The sequence below is a fragment of the Bison bison genome, unplaced genomic scaffold, assembly GCF_000754665.1.
Source record: "Bison bison bison isolate TAMUID 2011002044 unplaced genomic scaffold, Bison_UMD1.0 scf7180017864117, whole genome shotgun sequence".
In the NCBI taxonomy this organism is placed as follows: Eukaryota; Metazoa; Chordata; class Mammalia; order Artiodactyla; family Bovidae; genus Bison; species Bison bison.
The window spans coordinates 714,771-733,374 of NW_011494689.1; the positions used below are offsets into that span (position 1 = coordinate 714,771).

General features: G+C 48.0%; 1 protein-coding gene across 1 annotated transcript in view; it reads left to right on the forward strand.

Annotated features, from left to right (window-relative positions):
* TEP1 (telomerase-associated protein 1) overlaps positions 1–18,604 on the forward strand; it is a 40,839-nt gene that overhangs the window by 11,783 nt on the left and 10,452 nt on the right. The window contains exons 7-35 of the mRNA XM_010839457.1: positions 237–311; positions 1,758–1,882; positions 2,063–2,220; positions 4,671–4,780; positions 5,140–5,230; positions 5,446–5,632; positions 7,419–7,587; positions 7,954–8,112; positions 8,285–8,362; positions 9,651–9,778; positions 10,093–10,152; positions 11,050–11,208; positions 12,176–12,352; positions 12,523–12,643; positions 13,205–13,329; positions 13,580–13,693; positions 13,790–13,907; positions 14,056–14,250; positions 14,373–14,548; positions 14,634–14,790; positions 14,901–15,080; positions 15,480–15,572; positions 15,843–15,975; positions 16,116–16,266; positions 16,516–16,649; positions 16,835–16,923; positions 17,200–17,314; positions 18,070–18,310; positions 18,488–18,604. The exon at positions 18,488–18,604 is cut by the window's right edge and continues 2 nt beyond it. Coding sequence (XP_010837759.1) covers positions 237–311; positions 1,758–1,882; positions 2,063–2,220; positions 4,671–4,780; positions 5,140–5,230; positions 5,446–5,632; positions 7,419–7,587; positions 7,954–8,112; positions 8,285–8,362; positions 9,651–9,778; positions 10,093–10,152; positions 11,050–11,208; positions 12,176–12,352; positions 12,523–12,643; positions 13,205–13,329; positions 13,580–13,693; positions 13,790–13,907; positions 14,056–14,250; positions 14,373–14,548; positions 14,634–14,790; positions 14,901–15,080; positions 15,480–15,572; positions 15,843–15,975; positions 16,116–16,266; positions 16,516–16,649; positions 16,835–16,923; positions 17,200–17,314; positions 18,070–18,310; positions 18,488–18,604 — 3,935 coding nt within the window. The remainder of the gene's footprint in view (positions 1–236; positions 312–1,757; positions 1,883–2,062; positions 2,221–4,670; positions 4,781–5,139; positions 5,231–5,445; positions 5,633–7,418; positions 7,588–7,953; positions 8,113–8,284; positions 8,363–9,650; positions 9,779–10,092; positions 10,153–11,049; positions 11,209–12,175; positions 12,353–12,522; positions 12,644–13,204; positions 13,330–13,579; positions 13,694–13,789; positions 13,908–14,055; positions 14,251–14,372; positions 14,549–14,633; positions 14,791–14,900; positions 15,081–15,479; positions 15,573–15,842; positions 15,976–16,115; positions 16,267–16,515; positions 16,650–16,834; positions 16,924–17,199; positions 17,315–18,069; positions 18,311–18,487) is intronic.

The window sequence follows — 18,604 nt, forward strand, 5'->3', positions numbered from 1 at the left end:
AACACACTGATTTCCCCCAGCCGCCCAACCTCCTCTAAACAACTGACATGTTTCTACCACCAGGAACAGAGGGAGTCAGAGAAATGCAGAGGAGCTGAGTAGAGCTCAGGCAGCAGAGAGCAGGGCCCGCCTCTTTCCCAGCCGCTTCCTTTGTGATAGAGATGGACTATTGGAATGGGTCTCTCTAGGGACAACCATCACCTCCCTTTTTGAAACAGTTTCTTCTGTCCTAACAGAAGGAACATACATTTTCTGAGACACAGACGTATTTGCCAAGGTTCATTTGGCATATTCGAGGTGAACAGAGGATGGTGAGTGCCTTTTTCTGAGGTTCTAAATGTACATGTACAATCTTTTCTCAATTAATACTTAGAAATGGAATTCCATTTGGTCTAGAAATACTAGTAGTGGGTGTAGTAGGCACATGCCAGTGTCCTTGGAATTCTCAGCTGTGATTTTGGGGCTTTGGGAACACTGGGAAAGGCTCCTTTTGTTTCCACTTTGCTCTCCTTGGTGTCATTCTTTACTGACAGAGGTCACGTCCAGCTGGATAAGTGAGTTAAAAACATTATGGAATCTCCACCTTCCACAGGAATTTAAAAAAATAAGCCAAATAAAAAATTTTTATTTTTGTTTTTACTTTAATAACAAATTAGGCACTAGTCTTAGTGGTTAGGGCTTCCCAGGTGGCGTTAGTAGTAAAAAACCATCTGCCAACACAGGAGACATAAGAGATATAGGTTCAATCGTGGGGTCGGGAAGATCCCCTGGAGGAGCACATGGCAATCCACTCCAGTAGTTTTGCCTGGAGAATCCCATGGACAGAGGAGCCTGGTGGGCTACGGTTGCCATAGGGTCGCAAAGGGTCGAACACGACTGAAGTGACTTAGCATTCGCACACACACAAGCTTAGTGGTTAAGAGCGTAGAATCTGGATCCAGACAACCTAGTTTTGAATCCCACCCCATCCCCACTCCTTAGTTGCTGGCTGTGCAACCTTGGTCAAATGACTTACCTTCTCTTGCCTCATTTTCCTCACATATAAAATGAATCGGATACTAGCAGGACCTACTTCATTGGGTTCTTTGTGAGGAGTAACTAAATCAGTTACTGTATTTAAAGGATTTCTAACAATACCTGGATCTGAACGATGATATCATATTCATTAAAATAAGATTATTAGGGAAATATGTTAGTATTACAAGAAAACACATCCTCAGTTGGTCCACTGGTCTTTTCATCCTATTAATATATCCCAAACTTAGCTCTTCTAAGATAGAAGACTCTGAAAGCCAGCTTCTTTCATTTTTTAACTCGTCACAGCTTACATTGTGCTCCAGTTGCATGCTCCAAGTCTCAGACATTTGTTCCCCAACCAGGGATTGAACCCATGCCTTCAGCAGTGGAAGCATGGAGTCTTAACCACTGGACCACCAGGGAAGCCCATCAATGATTTAAATAAGAGCTGCTTTCGCTCTCTCTCCCTCTAAGAACCGGCTCGTCTCTGTTTAGTCAATCCCCATCTTGCTTTTCACAAGCCATTCATCCATTGTTAACTGTTGGTAGTCCGACTTGTGTAGATGAAACACAGTGACCCCACACACCTACTCAGAAGCTCCTGCTGCTGAAGAGTTTTACTCTTTAGTCCTGTTCTTTGTCAAATCTAGGTGTAGGATGGTCTTTTTTTTTGTTTTCTGAAGAAGATGACCATGTCATAGATTGAATGACCCCTGTGGGACTTGGGAATATTTCCACAGTTTGAGACAACCTATGGTTCAGTGTCAGAGAAAAAGAGTGAGCAGAGGTTCACCCTGAAGAAGTTGGTACGGAGACTGCACATCCATGAGCCTGCACAGCTTGTCCAGGCCCTGCTGGGCTGCAGGTGAGAAGATGCACACTCCAGCTAGATAACCCCCTGACTCTTCAGCGCCCATAGCCCCAGTCCTTATAGTTTGAGCAGACCTGGCCTTAACTGGGACTTACTGGCTTTGACTGACTCACTGTTCCTTTCCGAGTTATTTTCAGATGCCTTTGAAATGATGTTTTTCCTTGTCTGTTTCAGATACCCCTCCAACCTACAGGCCTTTTCTCGAAGCCGCCTCCCAGGGCCCTGGGATTCTAGCAGAGCCGGGAAGCGGATGAAGCTCGCTCGACCAGAGACCTGGGAGCGGGAGCTGAGCTTACGGGGAAACAAGGCCACCGTCTGGGAGGAACTCATCGGTAGAGTAACCTTGACTATCACACTCCCTTCCTGTCTTACTCACTCATGCTTCTACATTTTGGCCCCTGAAAGAGAAGTTTCCATGGCGTGGTGCAATTATTCTCACTTGGTAGTTCCATCACTGGAAATCATTGGATTTAACAGGTCTGCCATTGACCACACCAAAGTGGCCAGTGGCCTCTGCTTTGAATAGCACTGACATCATAGGAAGGTCATATTTTCAGACATGATTAGGTGATATGTTAGGTGATATAATACAAGCCTTTATCAATACATGACAAAAGCATTACCTTCTCTCTGATATCACTTGTGCAATATCTGTGTCACTCTTCCAGACAAAGTAGGACTGGGACATGGCACATTGAAATCTCCACCAAAGCCCATTTTTAGGACACGGATGTTCTAGGTCATATGCCCACATGAGTAAAAATAATTCAGGTGGGGAGGACCAAGTTACTCTCAATCTCTTTTCTTGCTAGTTTATTTTTAACTAGAAGGCCCTTTTTATTCCATGTTTTCTTTTACTTCCTCCTTCATCTTTGAAAGTTTAAAATCAGCTTCTTTCTGTCTGACTATAGACTTTTTGCCTGCTTGAGGGTTTCCTGCGTTTGTTTGTTTTGTTTTCGTTTGTTTTTTGGTTGACTGTGTCAGGTATTAGTTACGGTGCGTGGGGTCTTCCTTGCACCCGTAGAATCTTTCATTGTGTTGCACCGACTCTCTAGTTGTATGCAGGCTCAGTAGCTCCACAGCATGTGAGATCTTGGTTCCTTGACCAGGGATTGAACCCGAGTCCCTTGCATTGCAAGGTGGACTTTTATCCGCTGGACCAGCAGAAAGGACCACCAGAAAGTCCTGGCTGTTTGAGTTTTATGGACTTCATATTTTGGAGCTTCAGAAACCCAAGCTGGCTTTTCTTTTTCTGTGAGCTGTCATTTATATTGTACTCAGGGCAGACCAAATAGCTCAGCCGCTTATCATTCCTCTCACTTTGTAATTGTCTATGACAGTGTATATATCAGAATCACATGAGAATTAAAACACAAAAAGACACACACACACACACACACACACACACGCTTGACAACCTTTTCCCCAACATTTGGTACAACTTTGGTTAGAGTGGGATAAAGAGACCTGGATGGCAGCTAGCATGTTTTGGTGATTCTAGTATGCATCATCTCCACTTCTTCCCTCTGACCCTGAAAATTAAAACTGTGTCATTTATCTTGGTTGAGACAAATGCCCATAATCTAATCCAGTGGTCCCCAGCCCACTGGATTATATATTGCAGAAAGAATTTTTGGGATACACCAGAATATATGTACATGTATTTTTAAAAATTTTATACATGTACTAATAAATTGTGTACTTTAGGAACTACATAACTTATATAAATATAGATATGAAGATAAGTGTAAAAAATAAGTATACAATATAAGATAAAATATAACTAGATATACAGATCCCTCTTTGGCCCTCAGAGGCTCATTAGTAACTCATTAACAATTTTTTTAGATTGAAATCAGTGAACTACTTCATCTATAGAATGAGTATTCATTTTATATTCTAGTGTATCAAAGAATATGATATTGAATTTAATTTCTTATCAAATTGATCAGTATATCTTTCATATATAGCAACATTTGAGCAAAACTTATGAGTTGACAAAGGATGCAATAGTTCATGACTTGTCACATATCATTTACACTGTGTATACAACTTAATTGTTGTACACAATCTAACTCAGAAGAAGACTTATGACTGGAGAACCACAGGACTTCCAGGAGGCTGAAAGCTTTCTAGCTATAGTTCAAATGAGACTTATATAACCTTAAAAAAGGTACCACCACTTTCCTAATGAAGGCTGTTGATGGTAGAGCTAGTGACTGGGATGTGGTTTGGGGCCTCATAGGCCAGGCCTGTAATGTGGTCTGAGTGTGGTCTGAGTGTTTTGCAGGGGTACCCAGGAAAAATATCACACTTCCTGTTTATGTCTACCTTTATCTAAAGAGTGTTTCCAGTATTTACTATACAGATTGAACTCCTGTAATCACTTAGTCCATGTTGCTAGTACTCCATGTATATAATTTATGAGATTACACTTGGAAATTTCTCTTTTAGCCATCTAAAAAGTTTGGAAATCATTATTGTAGAGAATGTATTTTGCCAGTTAAGCCCAGTCTCAGGACTGAAGCCAACAAAGTGATGACCTAAGTTGTTTGTTGAAATAGCTAATTCCATAAACGTACAGATTTTGCTCCAAGATCAGGCAACCCAATTTTTATCTTTCCAGACCTTTAAAACATTTTGTGGACAATAGATCACTTATTAGTACCTCATTTCCTCTAACATGCATATTCTCCTTGGCCTCTGGTCATCCTGCTCTGATCTCTGACCTCTCTCATTCATCCTTTGTTTGCTTTTGCCACCCTATGTCTACCTTCGGCAGACAGTGGGAAACTCCCCTTCATGGCCATGCTTCGGAACCTACGTAACCTGCTGCGGGTTGGAATCAGCGCCCGTCACCACGAGCTTGTGCTCCAGAGACTCCAGCATGCTGTACGTGTGAGGGGCGGGGAGCCAGGCTTCTCCGAGTGGCTGGGGAAGGTCATAGCCACTGTGCTGTTTGAGAACTTTCCTTTTTATTTTCTGAGATCATTTCTGTGATTTAACTCACTTAAGAGGGAGTCTGATATAAAAGAAACAGGGAACCTTCTGTTACTTCCTCTCCTTTTCTCTTTCCTCATAGTCTCTCAGGACATTTATTCTTTTCTACCTTTGTCTAATATCTATTTTGTCCTTTCCCACCTTTCCACAGATCTAATAGAAGGGTTATCTCATCTTCCTGGCCCCTGAAGCCTCTGATGCTCCCCATCCCTCTTGGTCCTCTGCTCATGACCCCTCTTTTTGCTTTGTAGAAGACAGTGATCCACAGTCGGCAGTTTCCATTCAGATTCCTTAATGCTCATGATTCCATCAATGACCTTGAGGCTCAACTCGAAAAGAAAGGTAATATCTCTCTTCTTCCAACTCCTGTTTATCTCTCATGTCTGAGAACAGATGAGATAGCAGCACTGGTATTTTCAGCCTCTTACTTTCCACTCTCAGTGTATGGGGTGGGCAGAGGTCAGACACTGGCCAGCCTCCTCAAGACAGCATTGATGGGAAGATAAGAGGAGGAAATAGAAGCTGCCTAACTCAGATACTTACCTGTTGCCACCCAGAGTTGCCATTTCCTTCCAACACACAACTGATAAAGCAGATAATAATTAAAAACACAAAATATGGCAAGAAGCATGCCTATTCCTGGCAGTTTCGCCAACCAAGCCGTCGGGAACTTCGGACAGCAATGATGATCCCTGTGATATATGAACAGCTCAAGCGGAAGAAGATGAAAATACACAAGGCCAGGTGTGTGCGTGAGTATGTGCTATCTGGGAGCAAGGGGTGGGCATGAGAAGCACCTTAAAAGGGCTTGGAAGTCATCTTGAAACCCCAGCTTTTATTCTGTGAAAACATGCTTGTCAGTCTCCCAGCCACTGAAACTTGACTGTTTCCCATCGTCTTTTGCATAGAAAACCTAGTCTTTAACTTTGTCCTGCAGAGAGAGAGTGAAACAATATCAGTGTTTGGCCTCCACTGTAGTATCTGTGGTTGCTTATTGGTTTCTGTGGACTCTGTCAGCCTATGTGGTATTTCCCTTCCTCTTTGTACCCGATAGTGCCTCTCTACCTATGCTCTGGTTCATGCTCGTCTTTCTTTTTCTTCTCTATCTGTTTCTTTTTCTTTTTGTTTCTCTCTTCTGTGTATTTTCTGACCCATTCACTTTCCTTTCTCTTTTGATACTTATAAAGATTGTTATCCTCAAGCAGACTCAAAGATAGGTATAAAATCGGTTCTGTAAGCTTGATGAATTCCCAGAATTTTGTCCTTTTAGATACTTCTTCATTCATTTTCATTCAAGACAAATGCAGGTCTCATCTAACCTTCTAATAGGACTCAGTGGCCAGGACTCATCTGAATCAGTGGATCAGTGGCTGAACACAGGGCCATTAAAGAATTAAGCTGAGGGTGTAGTCCTAACAGTATGTCTTTGCTGGTCAGTTTGGTAGCCACCAGCCACATGTGGCTCTTGAGCACTTGAAATGTGACTAGTGGGAACTGAGATGTGCTGGATTTTGTGAAGATGTGCTGAGATGTGCTGGCAATGTGAAGAAGGATGCAAAATATCTCATTTTTAATTTTTGTATTAACATGTTGAAGTGAAAAATACATATATATATGTACATATGTACATTAGACTAAATTAAATGTGATATTAATATTTCCTGTTTCTTTTTACTTTTTAAAATGTGGCTACTAGAAAACCTTATATTACATGTATAGTTTCAATTTCATTTCATTAATTGTAATTTATTTCTACTGGATAGGCAATGGTAGAGACTGCTGGCTTCTCTAGATTAAAAAAATGATGAAAAAACTTAAACATGTAATGAGAATAACGTAATGGACTCCCATTCAGTGAAAAATCAAGATTTTACCAGCCTTCGTTTCCTGATCCCTCTCTTTTCTTTTTTTGAAGATGTTTTTAAAAACAAATGCCAAATAATATGATACATTTTCTATCATTCCCCGTATTTACTAGCTGGAGCTCTGAAAAGAACCACCCTCTGTGAACTAAAGCTATTTAGTTACTTTGAAATAGAGATTGTCTTGGAAAGGTGGGATGAATGTTTCTTTTTCCTTTAATTGCCATTTTTCAGATTAAGAAGTTAGTGTTTGTTCTTCAAATTGCAATTTAAAAATAAGCAGCAGTTGGAAATTTCCTGGTACTCTGACTACTGGGGCCAGTTTTGTCCCTGGTTAGGCAACTCATATATCCAAAGCTGCCCTGCACAGCCCCCACCCCCCAAAAAAGTTGCAGTTAAATCTTGCTTCATGAAATAAATATGGCTTGATGTGGTAAGCATGGCAAGCAGTGTCTGAGAGTGGGTCTACTCCATGGGATGGATTAGCAGAGTCCTGTAGAATGGGGCCAAGGGAAGTTCTGTCCTTATTTTTTCTACTGACACTGGAGACGGGCTGTGGATGGGTGGAGACTTAATACTTGAGTGGCAAGTTCTCATCTTCCCGTTTGCCTTCAAGTGGCAAACAGAGAAGCCCCTGAGCCCTCTGTCTGTTTCTTTCCTGCCTGCAGACAGTGGAAATGTGACCGTGAGATGCTGGCTCGGTATCAACAGGCCCTGGAGACAGCTGTGAACCTCTCTGTCAAACACAGCCTGCCCCCACTGCCAGGCCGCACCCTCCTGGTCTATCTGACAGATGCCAGTGCAGACAGAATCCTTCCCAAGAGCAACCCACAAGGGGTAAGACACTCCTGCTCGGCAGGCGGATTCTTTACCACTGAGTCACCTGCGAAGCCCATCTATTTTTGTGGGGGGAGTATTTATTTATTTACTTATGTGGCTGTGCCAGGCCTTAGTCGTGGCATGCAGGATCTTTAGTTATGGCATGTGGGATCTACTTCCCTGACCAGGGATTGAATCCGGATCCCCTGAATTGGGAGCGTGGAGTCCATCACTGGACCACCAGAGAAGTTCTTGAAACTATCTCAGTTGGGGACTTTGTCCACTTTACTCTAACCAGTAGAGACATTTGGTCTCCAGATTTGGGTGGGCAAAGTGGGTTCTAAAATAGGGGAGCCTATTTCACCCTGATGCTTGTCCAATCAGCCCCCTCTGAACTATGTGTTGCTGTTGATTGCCATGATGATGGTGCGGACGGAGCAGGTGGAGCTTTTGCTGTGTGGAGGGGGCATTGTGAAGACTGCTGTGATTAAGGCAGAGGAAGGCATCCTGAAAACTGCCACCGAACTCCAAGCTCAAGTCCAGGTCAGACTCTCACCCCTTCCTTGCAAAACTGCATAACTAGACAGAGGCCTGGGAACAGCTAACTTCAGGAAAGGCTCGGATCTACTCAGATCTGAAGATTAGCCGTCTACAGTCTTTGTTGTTTACTGACCATCTCCTGTGCGACTGCATGACATGAGTTTCTTTCCTTCAGAAGTCAGATGAAAGCTGTGAACAGTCCCTGACTACTCTGGGGAAGCACTTGCTGTCTCTGGCTACCCAAAGGGTCCCTGTGAGTACTGCTCCTTCCCTGAGAAACCCTCCCTTCCTCCACGTTTTCCTCCGCACGGATGTTTCTCATTTTTCAAAGCTTCTTTGTAACCTATGCACAATACCCTGATGACTGCAACCCCCTACTCAGTGGTATGCTGGTAAATATTTTTTTTTATGCTGGTAGATATTTGCCTCAAATAGCAATCTGGAAAAATCATCTTGGTTAATAGCTTTTGCTATTTTCCATGGTGTGAATACTTCTTCCATGACTGATTTCAAACTACCCACGTGCTTTATTGACCACAGAGTTAGAAAGAGTTGCTCAGTAGCACACCTTTGTATAGTAATTCTATAATGTGTATAATATGGATGTAAATAAGGTCAAGAGTATTTAATGGTGAAATGTGGTAAAATAATTAGGAAGTGATGATGTTTTAGTATTTATTAACATTGTTTTTAATGTAATTTATTTGACTGTGAGCTTATACAATTTAATATTTAATGGTGGCCATATTTAACAGCTGGCTCACAGAATTCCTATAGGTTTGACAGTCAGCTTTTGTGAGCCTAAATGTGCCAGCTACTCACCACCTCTACTCCAAATTCCACTTTATTTTTTATTTTTGTTAAAAATTTAATATAATTTTTAAAGGTTATTTTCCAAATACAGTTATTATGAAATATTGACCATAGTCCCCATGTCGTACAATACATCCTTGAGCCTATCTTGTACCCAGTAATTTCTGTCTCCCACCACCCCCCCACCCCCATATTGCCCACCACCGGTAACCACTAGTTTGCTCTCCGTATGTGTGAGTTTGCTTCTTTTTTGTTTTATTCTCTAGTTTGTTATATTTTTCAGATTCCACACATAAGTGTTAACATATAGTGTTTGTCTTTGTCCTGTCTGACTTATTTCATTTAGCACAATGTCCTCCAGGTTTACCCATATTGCTGCAAATGGCAAATTTTCGTTCTTTTTTATGGCTGAGTAGTATTCCATTGTGTGTGTGTGTGTGTGTGTGTGTGTGTGTGTGTGTGTGTATGTGTATGTATCACATCTTCTTTATCCATTCATCTGTTGATGGACACTTAGGTTGCTTTCATATCTTGGCAACCCCTACTCCACTTTGATGCTCTTCAAGTCAGGGTGCAATGACTTTTTGCACCCTAAGTACACTCCAGAAAGGCCATTTACACACACCTCAGAGCTCTCCTAGTTCCTCTGCCCTCAGAGATCCTGTCTCTTGATATCCTGAGCTCTTTGGCACCTCCCTCGTCTCAGCCCCTCCCCTTTCATCTTACAGGTGGACAGGGTCATTGTCTTTGGCCAGACTACAAATGAGAAACTGATAAATGCAGCCAAACAGCTCTTCTGGCAGCATGTGAATCCCAAGTGCCTCTTTGTTGGTGTTCTCCTAAGGGCAAGTTACCTGTAAGGGCGCTCATGTTCCTTGCTCAGTGCCGGCAGATAGTGATCCATATTTCCTGTCTATCCCTGCTAAAGCTTGGGATACTCCCACTCTCTAGGCCCCTTCCCATTTCTGCCTCTTACCTCTGTTGCACTTCTAGTGCTAGAACCTTCTCTGAAGTCTTCAGCCTGGCCCCGTACCCCTTTGTGACGGTCCACCCCAGTTCTAGTCTAGCACGGAACCCTATTAAAGGTGCAGAGGTGGGGGTGGTGGGGGCAGTGACTCTATGTTCCTGGCACTGTTTCTAACTGCTAGTGACTTCTTCTTTCTTTGGCAGATGTACCGATTTGAATCCCAATGACGTGACACTCTCAGGCTGTACTGATGGGATACTGAAGTGAGTATAGCATGGACATTGGAAAAGTTGGCGGCTTTGTTAGAATATCTTTTAGAGATTATCTGTGGTTTCTGCTCTAACCACTTCATTTTTTAAGCAAGATAAAAGATTATTCTGCTTTTACAGCTGTCTAGGCATGGCAGCAACATGTATTACAGGTACCTGGTCATCTTCTATCTGTTGCTCTACCATTTTCAAATACTCTGCTTCCACTTTATAGTTCAAGATGGCTACTACAGCTCCAGCCATCATTTTTGTATTAATCTAGTGGGAAAGGAGAAAAGGGAACATAGGAGATTGTACTGTTTGCTTTTAAGGGTACAACTCAGGAGTTTGTCCCATCATTTCTATTCATTCTCTGAGGCCTCTGTTCCATTCCATTTCAGAGGAAATACCATGTTAATTTTATTTATTTATGCCTGATCTACAGAAATCTTTGTTTTTCTGTCCGCTATCAGGCTTCCAATTTATTTGTTTTCTCCTCTGCTCTTTCCTTTGGATGCCACCCATTGCCCCATGTTAGGAAGCCTCATGGTCCTCCCTCCCCAGGGAGTTTTCATGGCTGGTACAGAGCTAATCAAGCCCAGAGCTGATCAACCTTAATCTTTACATCTTCATTCAGCCCAGTTGCCCCTGGTCCAACAGAAAGCCTGTGATAACCATGCACACAGAAGGGGCTATATCTGGGTTTCTTCTCTGTTCCCTCATTCCTCTGGTTCTGCTTCCTTCCTTATTTTAATCTATGTTTACTCTTCATGGTAATCTTCCTAAGAACCTCCAATTAACTGGTTGACCTAATTTAGCCATATCTTTGTCCCTTGCCCCCTCGGAGGACCTTCCTGATTCCCTCTCACTCTGCTATTTTGTTCTCATTTATTTTCTCACTCTTTATTTCAGGTTCATTGCAGAGCGTGGGGCCTCCCGGCTTCTAGAACATGTAGGCCAAATGGACAAAATATTCAAGATTCCACCACCCCCAGGGAAAACAGGGGTCCAGTCTCTCCGGCCACTGGAAGAGAATACTCCAAGCCCCTTGGCTCCTGTTTCCCAGCTTGGGTCAGTCTGTTTTTTATGCCTTTGTGAACTGGGAGAGGCTTTAGTCGAAACCTAGAGAAACTCAAGTGACTGAAATTCTGGCTGTTGAGATGCTGCTTGCTCTATTGTTGAGGAACATTTCCTCTTCCCAGGCAGGGGTTTGTCTAACACAGATGGTGAGCATGTCCCTTACTGTACTAGGGAGAGGGGGCTAGAAGGTGAGGCAGGCAGCGGGCACCAGGGCTCAGGCAGAGGGCTTCGAGGCACGGGCCGGGGCTTTCTTATCTTGGCTTTGCCAAATAATAGCTGAAGTTTGGGCTAGTTGCTTGATGTCTTAAGCTGTAGTTTCTTTCATTTATTTATCTTTGGTTGCACTGGGTTTTTTCATTGCTGGGTGGGCTTTCTCTAGTTGTGGCTAGTGGGGCTATTCTCTAGTGGCTGTATGCAGGCTTCTCATTGTGGGGGCTTCTCTGGTTGTGGAGCACGGACTCAAGGCACACATACTTTAGTGGTTGCAGTGTGTGGGCTCAGTAGCTGCGGCTTACGGGCTCTAGAGCATGGGCTCAGTAGTTGCGGCACACAAGCTTAGTTGCCCCATGACATGTGGAATCATCCCGGACCAGAGATTGAACCTGTGTCCCCTGCTCTGGCAGGCAGATTTTTAACCACTAGGCCACCAGGGAAGTTCAAGCTGTAGTTTCTTGATCAGTAAAATGGAGAGAATGATTGTGCTTACCTCACTGTGCAACTTGGGCCCATATCATGGGCAGGATAGTAGATGCATAATACTCATTGCTGACACAGGAGGGGTACATGAGAAATAGCCAGTGGGATTTAATTTCCAGACTCTGCATTTGAGGTTACAAGCCTGTTATTCACGGAGGCCAGTTGGATACCCCCTGCCATCTGTTGTACCTGGCTCAGCAGGGTGAGGGGTGGTCACAGCCCTGTCTATGGGCTGTGGGGCTGACCCCTGATTTACTGGCAGATGGCGAAGCATCCGGCTTTTCATTTCCTCCACTTTCCGGGACATGCATGGGGAGCGGGACCTGCTGCTGAGGTCCCTGCTGCCAGCACTGCAAGCCCGAGTGGCCCCCTACCGCATCAGCCTTCATGCCATCGACCTGCGCTGGGGCATCACTGAGGAGGAGACCCGTCAGAACAGGTGTGGAGGCTGCTGAGAAGAGGGGCTGGGTTGGAGATAGGGGCTTGAGTGGCAGTAGGGATGGGGCTGCAAGGATGGCTGAGGGCTGTGGGCCAGAGGTGCTCTTTGGATGCTATGGGATGTGAGCTGGGCCGTCTCCCTGACACGGTGCTCCCATAACCTTCCTGCAGACAGCTGGAAGTGTGCCTCGGGGAGGTGGAGAACTCGCAGCTGTTTGTGGGGATCCTGGGCTCCCGCTATGGCTATGTTCCTCCCAACTACAGCCTCCCTGACCATCCTCACTTCTGCTGGGTAAGACAGACATGGTTGGGGCAGGGGCAGGAGAAGTCACGGTGTGTCTAGAACCCCGGGACTCTGCACAGGCAGATCCTTGAGACTTGAAGTGAAACACAGGCAGAAGGTTCTGTGAGTGACCAAGTCCTAGATAAGGGAATTCCTTTGGGAAACACCTCTGGGTTGGCCACAGGATGCGAGAGGTAGGCGGTCGGTCTGATTAGGCTTTGCCATCTGACAGAGCTGGGTTCTGATCACTCTTCTGTCATTGTGAGGCTTAATGGAAAATGGTTTATACTAATCTAGACTCAGCTTCCTCCTATATAAAGGAGAAGCAGTGATGTCTACATTTCAGGGTTATTATGAGAATCAGAAATCTATTTCAAGAAGGCTCAAAAAATGTTCAAATTGTGAGAGGCGTTCAATAAATCTTAGCTATTAGCTCTATTTTTACTGGCTAGTATCTGGAGAGAGAGGGGAACATTACTGAGGTGAAGGGCCCTGGGTCATGGCAGGTCTCACGGGAGGGGATAGTGTGACCAGGACTGAACCCACTTGCTCCCTGCCCTCTCCCTGCAGGCCCAGCAGTACCCTGCAGGTCGCTCTGTGACAGAGATGGAGGTGATGCAGTTCCTGAATCGGGGCCTCCGTCTGCAGCCTTCTGCTCAGCCTCTCCTCTACTTCCGGGATTCTAGCTTCCTCAGGTACCTCCACAGAAGGCCAGATAGGCTCAGTGTGGGTGTCTTCTCTCCTTAACGTTCAGAGTACAAGAGAGGGTGCCTAGGATGGAGAAGCAGGAATCAGAGAGCTTGCCTTGCAGCTGAAGGCAGGCGATCTCCACTGGAGCAGTTTCTTGAGGAGTTTCAGGGAGCCACAGCCAGGTCTGGTGGCTGGTGGTGGAGAGATGCTTTGGTCTGAATCCAGCCTCACTCTTGGGGTGTCTTTGGTGGTCAGCTCTGTGCCAGATGCCTGGAAATCGGACTTTATTTCTGAATCTGAAGAGGCTGCCCATCGGATCTCAGAACTGAAGAGCTATCTGAGCAGACAGGAAGGGATCACCTGTCGCAGGTGAGCTGGGAGAGGTAGGGAGCACCTGCCTGGAGAGATGCGATGAAGGGTGGGCCAGGCCTGCTCTGATCCTGCTTGTGCTCACTCTGCCCACAGATACCGCTGTGAGTGGGGCGGTGTGGCAGCTGGCCGGCCCTATGTCGGGGGGCTGGAGGAGTTTGGGCAGCTGGTTCTGCAGGATGTGTGGAGTATGATCCAGAAGCTTTACCTCCAGGTCAGCAGGAGTGCTGGTGGCCAGGAGAGTGGAGAGAGGGTAGGGTGGTCCTGGGTGGGAAGTGACTTGGTGGGGGTGCTGTAAGTTTTAGGCCTGGGGTCCTGAGGAGCGTGGAAACAGAGACAGTCACTGCCCCATGTACCCTCAGCCTGGGGCCCAGCCACAGCAGCCAGTGCCCATCCCAGATGACGACTTGGTCCAGGCCACCTTTCAGCAGCTAAAGAAGCCACCGAGTCCTGCCCGACCACGCCTTCTTCAGGACACAGTGCGGCAGCTCATGCAGCACCAGGGGAGGCTGAGCCTGGTGACTGGGCAGTCAGGACAGGGCAAGACCGCCTTCCTGGTACAGGGTCCCAGAGGCCTGGACAGGAGGGAGCGAGGGCTGTGTGTGCTCAGGAGGGCTAAGGAGGTGGGGCACCGGAAGCTGGCGTATGTGACCGTGTTTTCTGTTCTCTTCCCCCTCAGGCATCCCTTGTGTCAGCCCTGCAGGCTCCGGATGGGGCCACGGTGGCCCCCTTAGTCTTCTTCCACTTTTCAGGGGCCCGCCCTGACCACAGTCTTGCCCTCACCCTGCTCAGACGCCTCTGTGCCTATCTGCATAGCCAACTGGAGGAGCCAAGTGCCCTCCCCAGCACCTACCGGTGTGTTTCTCCCCGACCTAGACCGGCCTGTTGATAGCCCCTCACACCACCCCCGCTGACGCTGGCCCTCCCCCTCTGCACACAGGGGCCTGGTGTGGGAGCTGCAGCAGAGGCTACTGCCCAAGTCTGCTCAGTCCCTGAGAACTGGCCAGCCTCTGGTGCTGATCATCGACGGGGCTGACAGGTTGGTGGACCAGCGTGGGCAGCTGATCTCGGACTGGATCCCAAAGATCCTTCCCCGGGTGAGTGTGAGAAGGAGGCGAGGTGGGATGAGGGTAGGGAGAGGGGCTTCTCCAACAGTATTCTCCCCGCTCTCTTTCTTCATCACTACCCTTTTGTCCAAATCTCACAGTGGGTGCACCTAGTGCTGAGCGTGTCCAGTGATTCTGGCCTGGGGGAGACCCTTGAGCAGAGTCAAGGTGCCCACGTGGTGGCCCTGGGGCCTCTGGAGCCATCTGCCCGGGCCCAGCTGGTGCGAGAAGAACTGGCCCTGTATGGGAAGCGGCTGGAGGAGTCACCGTTTAATAACCAGGTTGGGTCTAGGCTGGCGCTGATAGATGTGAGGGGTGAATCTGGGAGCTGTGAGACTGAGTGCTGAAGCTACCAGCTGCCCCACACAGACCAGCTCCTTCATTTTCTCAGGAAGTCTGTGCAGGGGAAGAGGATTGTGATTGCTGATAATATTACCTGGTCCTTTTCCCCTGGTGAATGTCGGTTATCTATCTGGGTGGGCTGAACCAGCGGGTGCGGGGGGAGAGTGGAGTGAGCTGGGCAGTGCCGGGCAGAGATAGCTGTGTTCTGAGTAGCACGGTGGGTCTCTCCCCTGTGGGGGCTCTCAGAGGAGAAGCTGCCCCGCACTGGGCTTGGTGCCCGAGTGGAGGGCAGTGGGCCAGCTCTCTGGTCCAGTGCTGAGTCCTCTGAGTCTCGTCAGATGCGGCTGCTGCTGGTGAAGCGGGGGTCAGTGCTGCCACTCTACTTGCGCTTGGTCACCGATCACCTGAGGCTCTTCACGCTCTACGAGCAGGTCGGTTGAGGATGTGAACCCTCACTCCTCATCTTCTGTGTCCTAACCGCATTTCCCATTCTCCATTCAACCTCTTCATCCGCATCCCTCACCCCTTCCCACCCTCCTCCTTTGCCACTCCTCATCCACACCCCCAACCTGCTTCCCTCCCACCGGTGTTTCCTTTTCATCCCTTCCCACGCTTTTCCTTGCTGCCCCATCTCCTACCCACACCGAAGCTGCCTCTCCCCTTCCCTGCGCTGACGGAGGCTGTTCGCACTCCTCCCCCAGGTTTCCGAAAGGCTCCGGACGCTGCCGGCCACCGTCCCTCTGCTGCTGCAGCACGTCCTGGGCACCTTGGAGCAGGAGCATGGCCCCGACGTCCTTCCCCAAGCCCTGGCCACTCTTGAAGCCACACGCAGCGGTCCGCGCTTGGAGTGGGCTCAGGGGTTGGACGACCTTGGTCGTATTGGGGTCTCAGCAAGCTGTACAGGGAGTGATTAGGGATTAGGTGGGGATGGGTATGCTGCCTGGTTTAGGGCCTCAGTGACCTTGGGTTTTCAGGTCTGACCGTGGACCAGTTGCATGGAGTGTTGAGTGCATGGCGGATTCTTCCCAGGGGGAGCAAGAGCTGGGAAGAAGCAGTGGCTGCTGGTAACAGTGGGGACCCCTACCCCATGGGCCCATTTGCCTACCTCGTCCAGAGTCTGCGCAGGTACAAATGCCCCCACTGAGCTCCCACTGACCTGTGCCTCCCTGTCTTTGAGGCAGGGCCCCATGTGACCCTCTCTCTTCATCCTCTTCCTCTCTTGGTATAGCCCCGACACTTGTCTCCAGACCCTGCATGGCTGTCACTCAAGTTACCACTGTTTGAGGTGGGACTGGGAGCCCACCTCTGTGCCAGACTGCTCACTGACAGCCCTTCTCCCACTTCTCTTGCCTTCTCTCCCAAACATGGGGTCAGTTTGCTAGGGGAGGGACCCCTGGAGCGCCCCGGTGCCCGGCTCTGTCTCCAGGATGGGCCCCTGAGAACGGCTGCCAGGTGTCGTTACGGGAAGAGGCCAGAGCTGGAGAAGACAGCGCACCTCCTCACTGCAGGTGACTGCAGCCTGGTTAACCTCCGGGGCACTGAGCGTGGGGCCTGGCGCTCCCCATTGGCTGGCCTCCTCACCTGCCACCCCAGTGAGGGGATGTCTCTCACTGTAGCCTGAGGAGTGTGATCTTTGGAGATGCTTCAGGGCCAAGCTCATCTCAGTGTCTCTTCCTGTGACCCGCACCTGCAGCTCAGCTCTGGAAGACGTGTGACCCCGATGCCTCAGATACCTTCCGAAGGTGCCCTCCGGAAGCCCTGGCAGACCTGCCTTACCACCTGGTTAGTCCCCAGAGCCCATTGGCACCTTCTCCCACGGAACTGCTGTGGCCGTTCTGAGTCCCCTCTTCCCCCAGCCACCACCATCATCCCCACAATCGTTACCCGCCTTTCACACTCTCTGTACCTCTCTTCTTTCAGTTTTCCAGCCCTCCTCCTTCAGGTCCTTTGTCCCAGCTCCTAAGTCTAAGTGTCAGCTGCACAGGCAGGGTCCAAGACTAGACTGTCCCTCCTCACCAGCTTTGTCACATCCCTAATGAATTCAGTCTGACTTTCCAGCTCCAGAGCGGGAACCGCGGCCTTCTTGCCAAGTTCCTCACCAGTCTCCATGTGGTGGCTGCACACCTGGAACTGGGTCTGACCTCTCAGCTCCTGGAGGCCCATGCCCTCTATGGTGAGATGAGTTACGGGCTGGAGTCTTCTCCAAGCTATGGGGTCCTGGGTGTGTTCGTGGGGTCCTGCTCGGAGGGAGGTGTAATGGAAGGAGCAGTTGATTTCTATTCCAAGGTGAAAAATGCCATGAGTGTAAGCAAGTGATTCTTAGGAGACCTTTTACTCAGCTGTCTTAAATCTTAGTGGGCATAAAATTACTTGGGAAACTTGTTCAAATTGCTGATACCTGGGTCCTCAGATTTGGTTTCCTAAGTCTAGAGTGGGATCCAAAGCTTCGCACTTAAAACAAAAAAAATTTTATTTACTTATTTATTTTTGACCGTGCCGGGTCTTCACTGCTGTGTGGGCTTTTCTCTAGTTGCAGTGAATGGGGGCTACTCTCTAGTTGCTGTGCATGGGCTTCTCACTGCGGTGGCTTCTCTTGTTGGGGAGCACAGGCTGTAGGGCACATATGCTTCAGTAGTTGTGGCTCCCAGGCTCTAAAGCACAGGCTCAATAGTTATGGCCCACGGGCTTAATTGCTTTGCGGCATGTGGGATCTTCCCAGATCAAGGATCGAACCCCTGTCTCCCGCATTGGCTGGTGGATTCTTTACTACTGAGCCACCAGGGAAGCCCGGCTTTGTAATTTTAACAGATGTGCCTGATCTGGAACTGGAGGGCCACACTTTAAGACTTAGCATTTTGGACACATCATATGATTGGCTTGGTCCTGGGGTTCATGGGGGTCAAGGCTGACTCTGCATCTCTTCTCTAGCTTCCTCAGTCCCTGGCGAGGAACAGAAGCTTCCTGAGGCTGATGTTGCTGCATTTCACACCTTCCTGAGGCAGCAGGCTCCCATCCTCAGCCGGTACCCACTGCTCCTGCACCAGCAGGTAGCCAACCAGCCTCTGGACTCGCCTCTTTGCCGCCAGGCCCCCCAACTCTCCCAGCGACAGCACCTCCAGTGTATGCTGCATTGGCTTAATAAACCTCAGACCCTGAAGCACCAGCAAAGGTAAAACCCTTGACCCCAGATGCTGACAAGCCCTGCCAGAGAGCGAGCTGCAGCCCTCTCTGAAACTAGAGAATAAAGAACAGACCGGAGTCACCAGTGAGATGGGACTTCAGGCACAGAAATGCACATCCTTCCCCTGGTCCCTCATTTCCACCTTTTTTGTTATTTTTTCTGTAGCTCCAGCCTATCCCTGGCAGTTTCCTCCTCCCCAACAGCCGTGGCCTTCTCCCCTAACGGGCAAAGAGCAGCCGTGGGCACTGCCAGTGGGACAGTTTACCTTTTGGACCTGAGAAC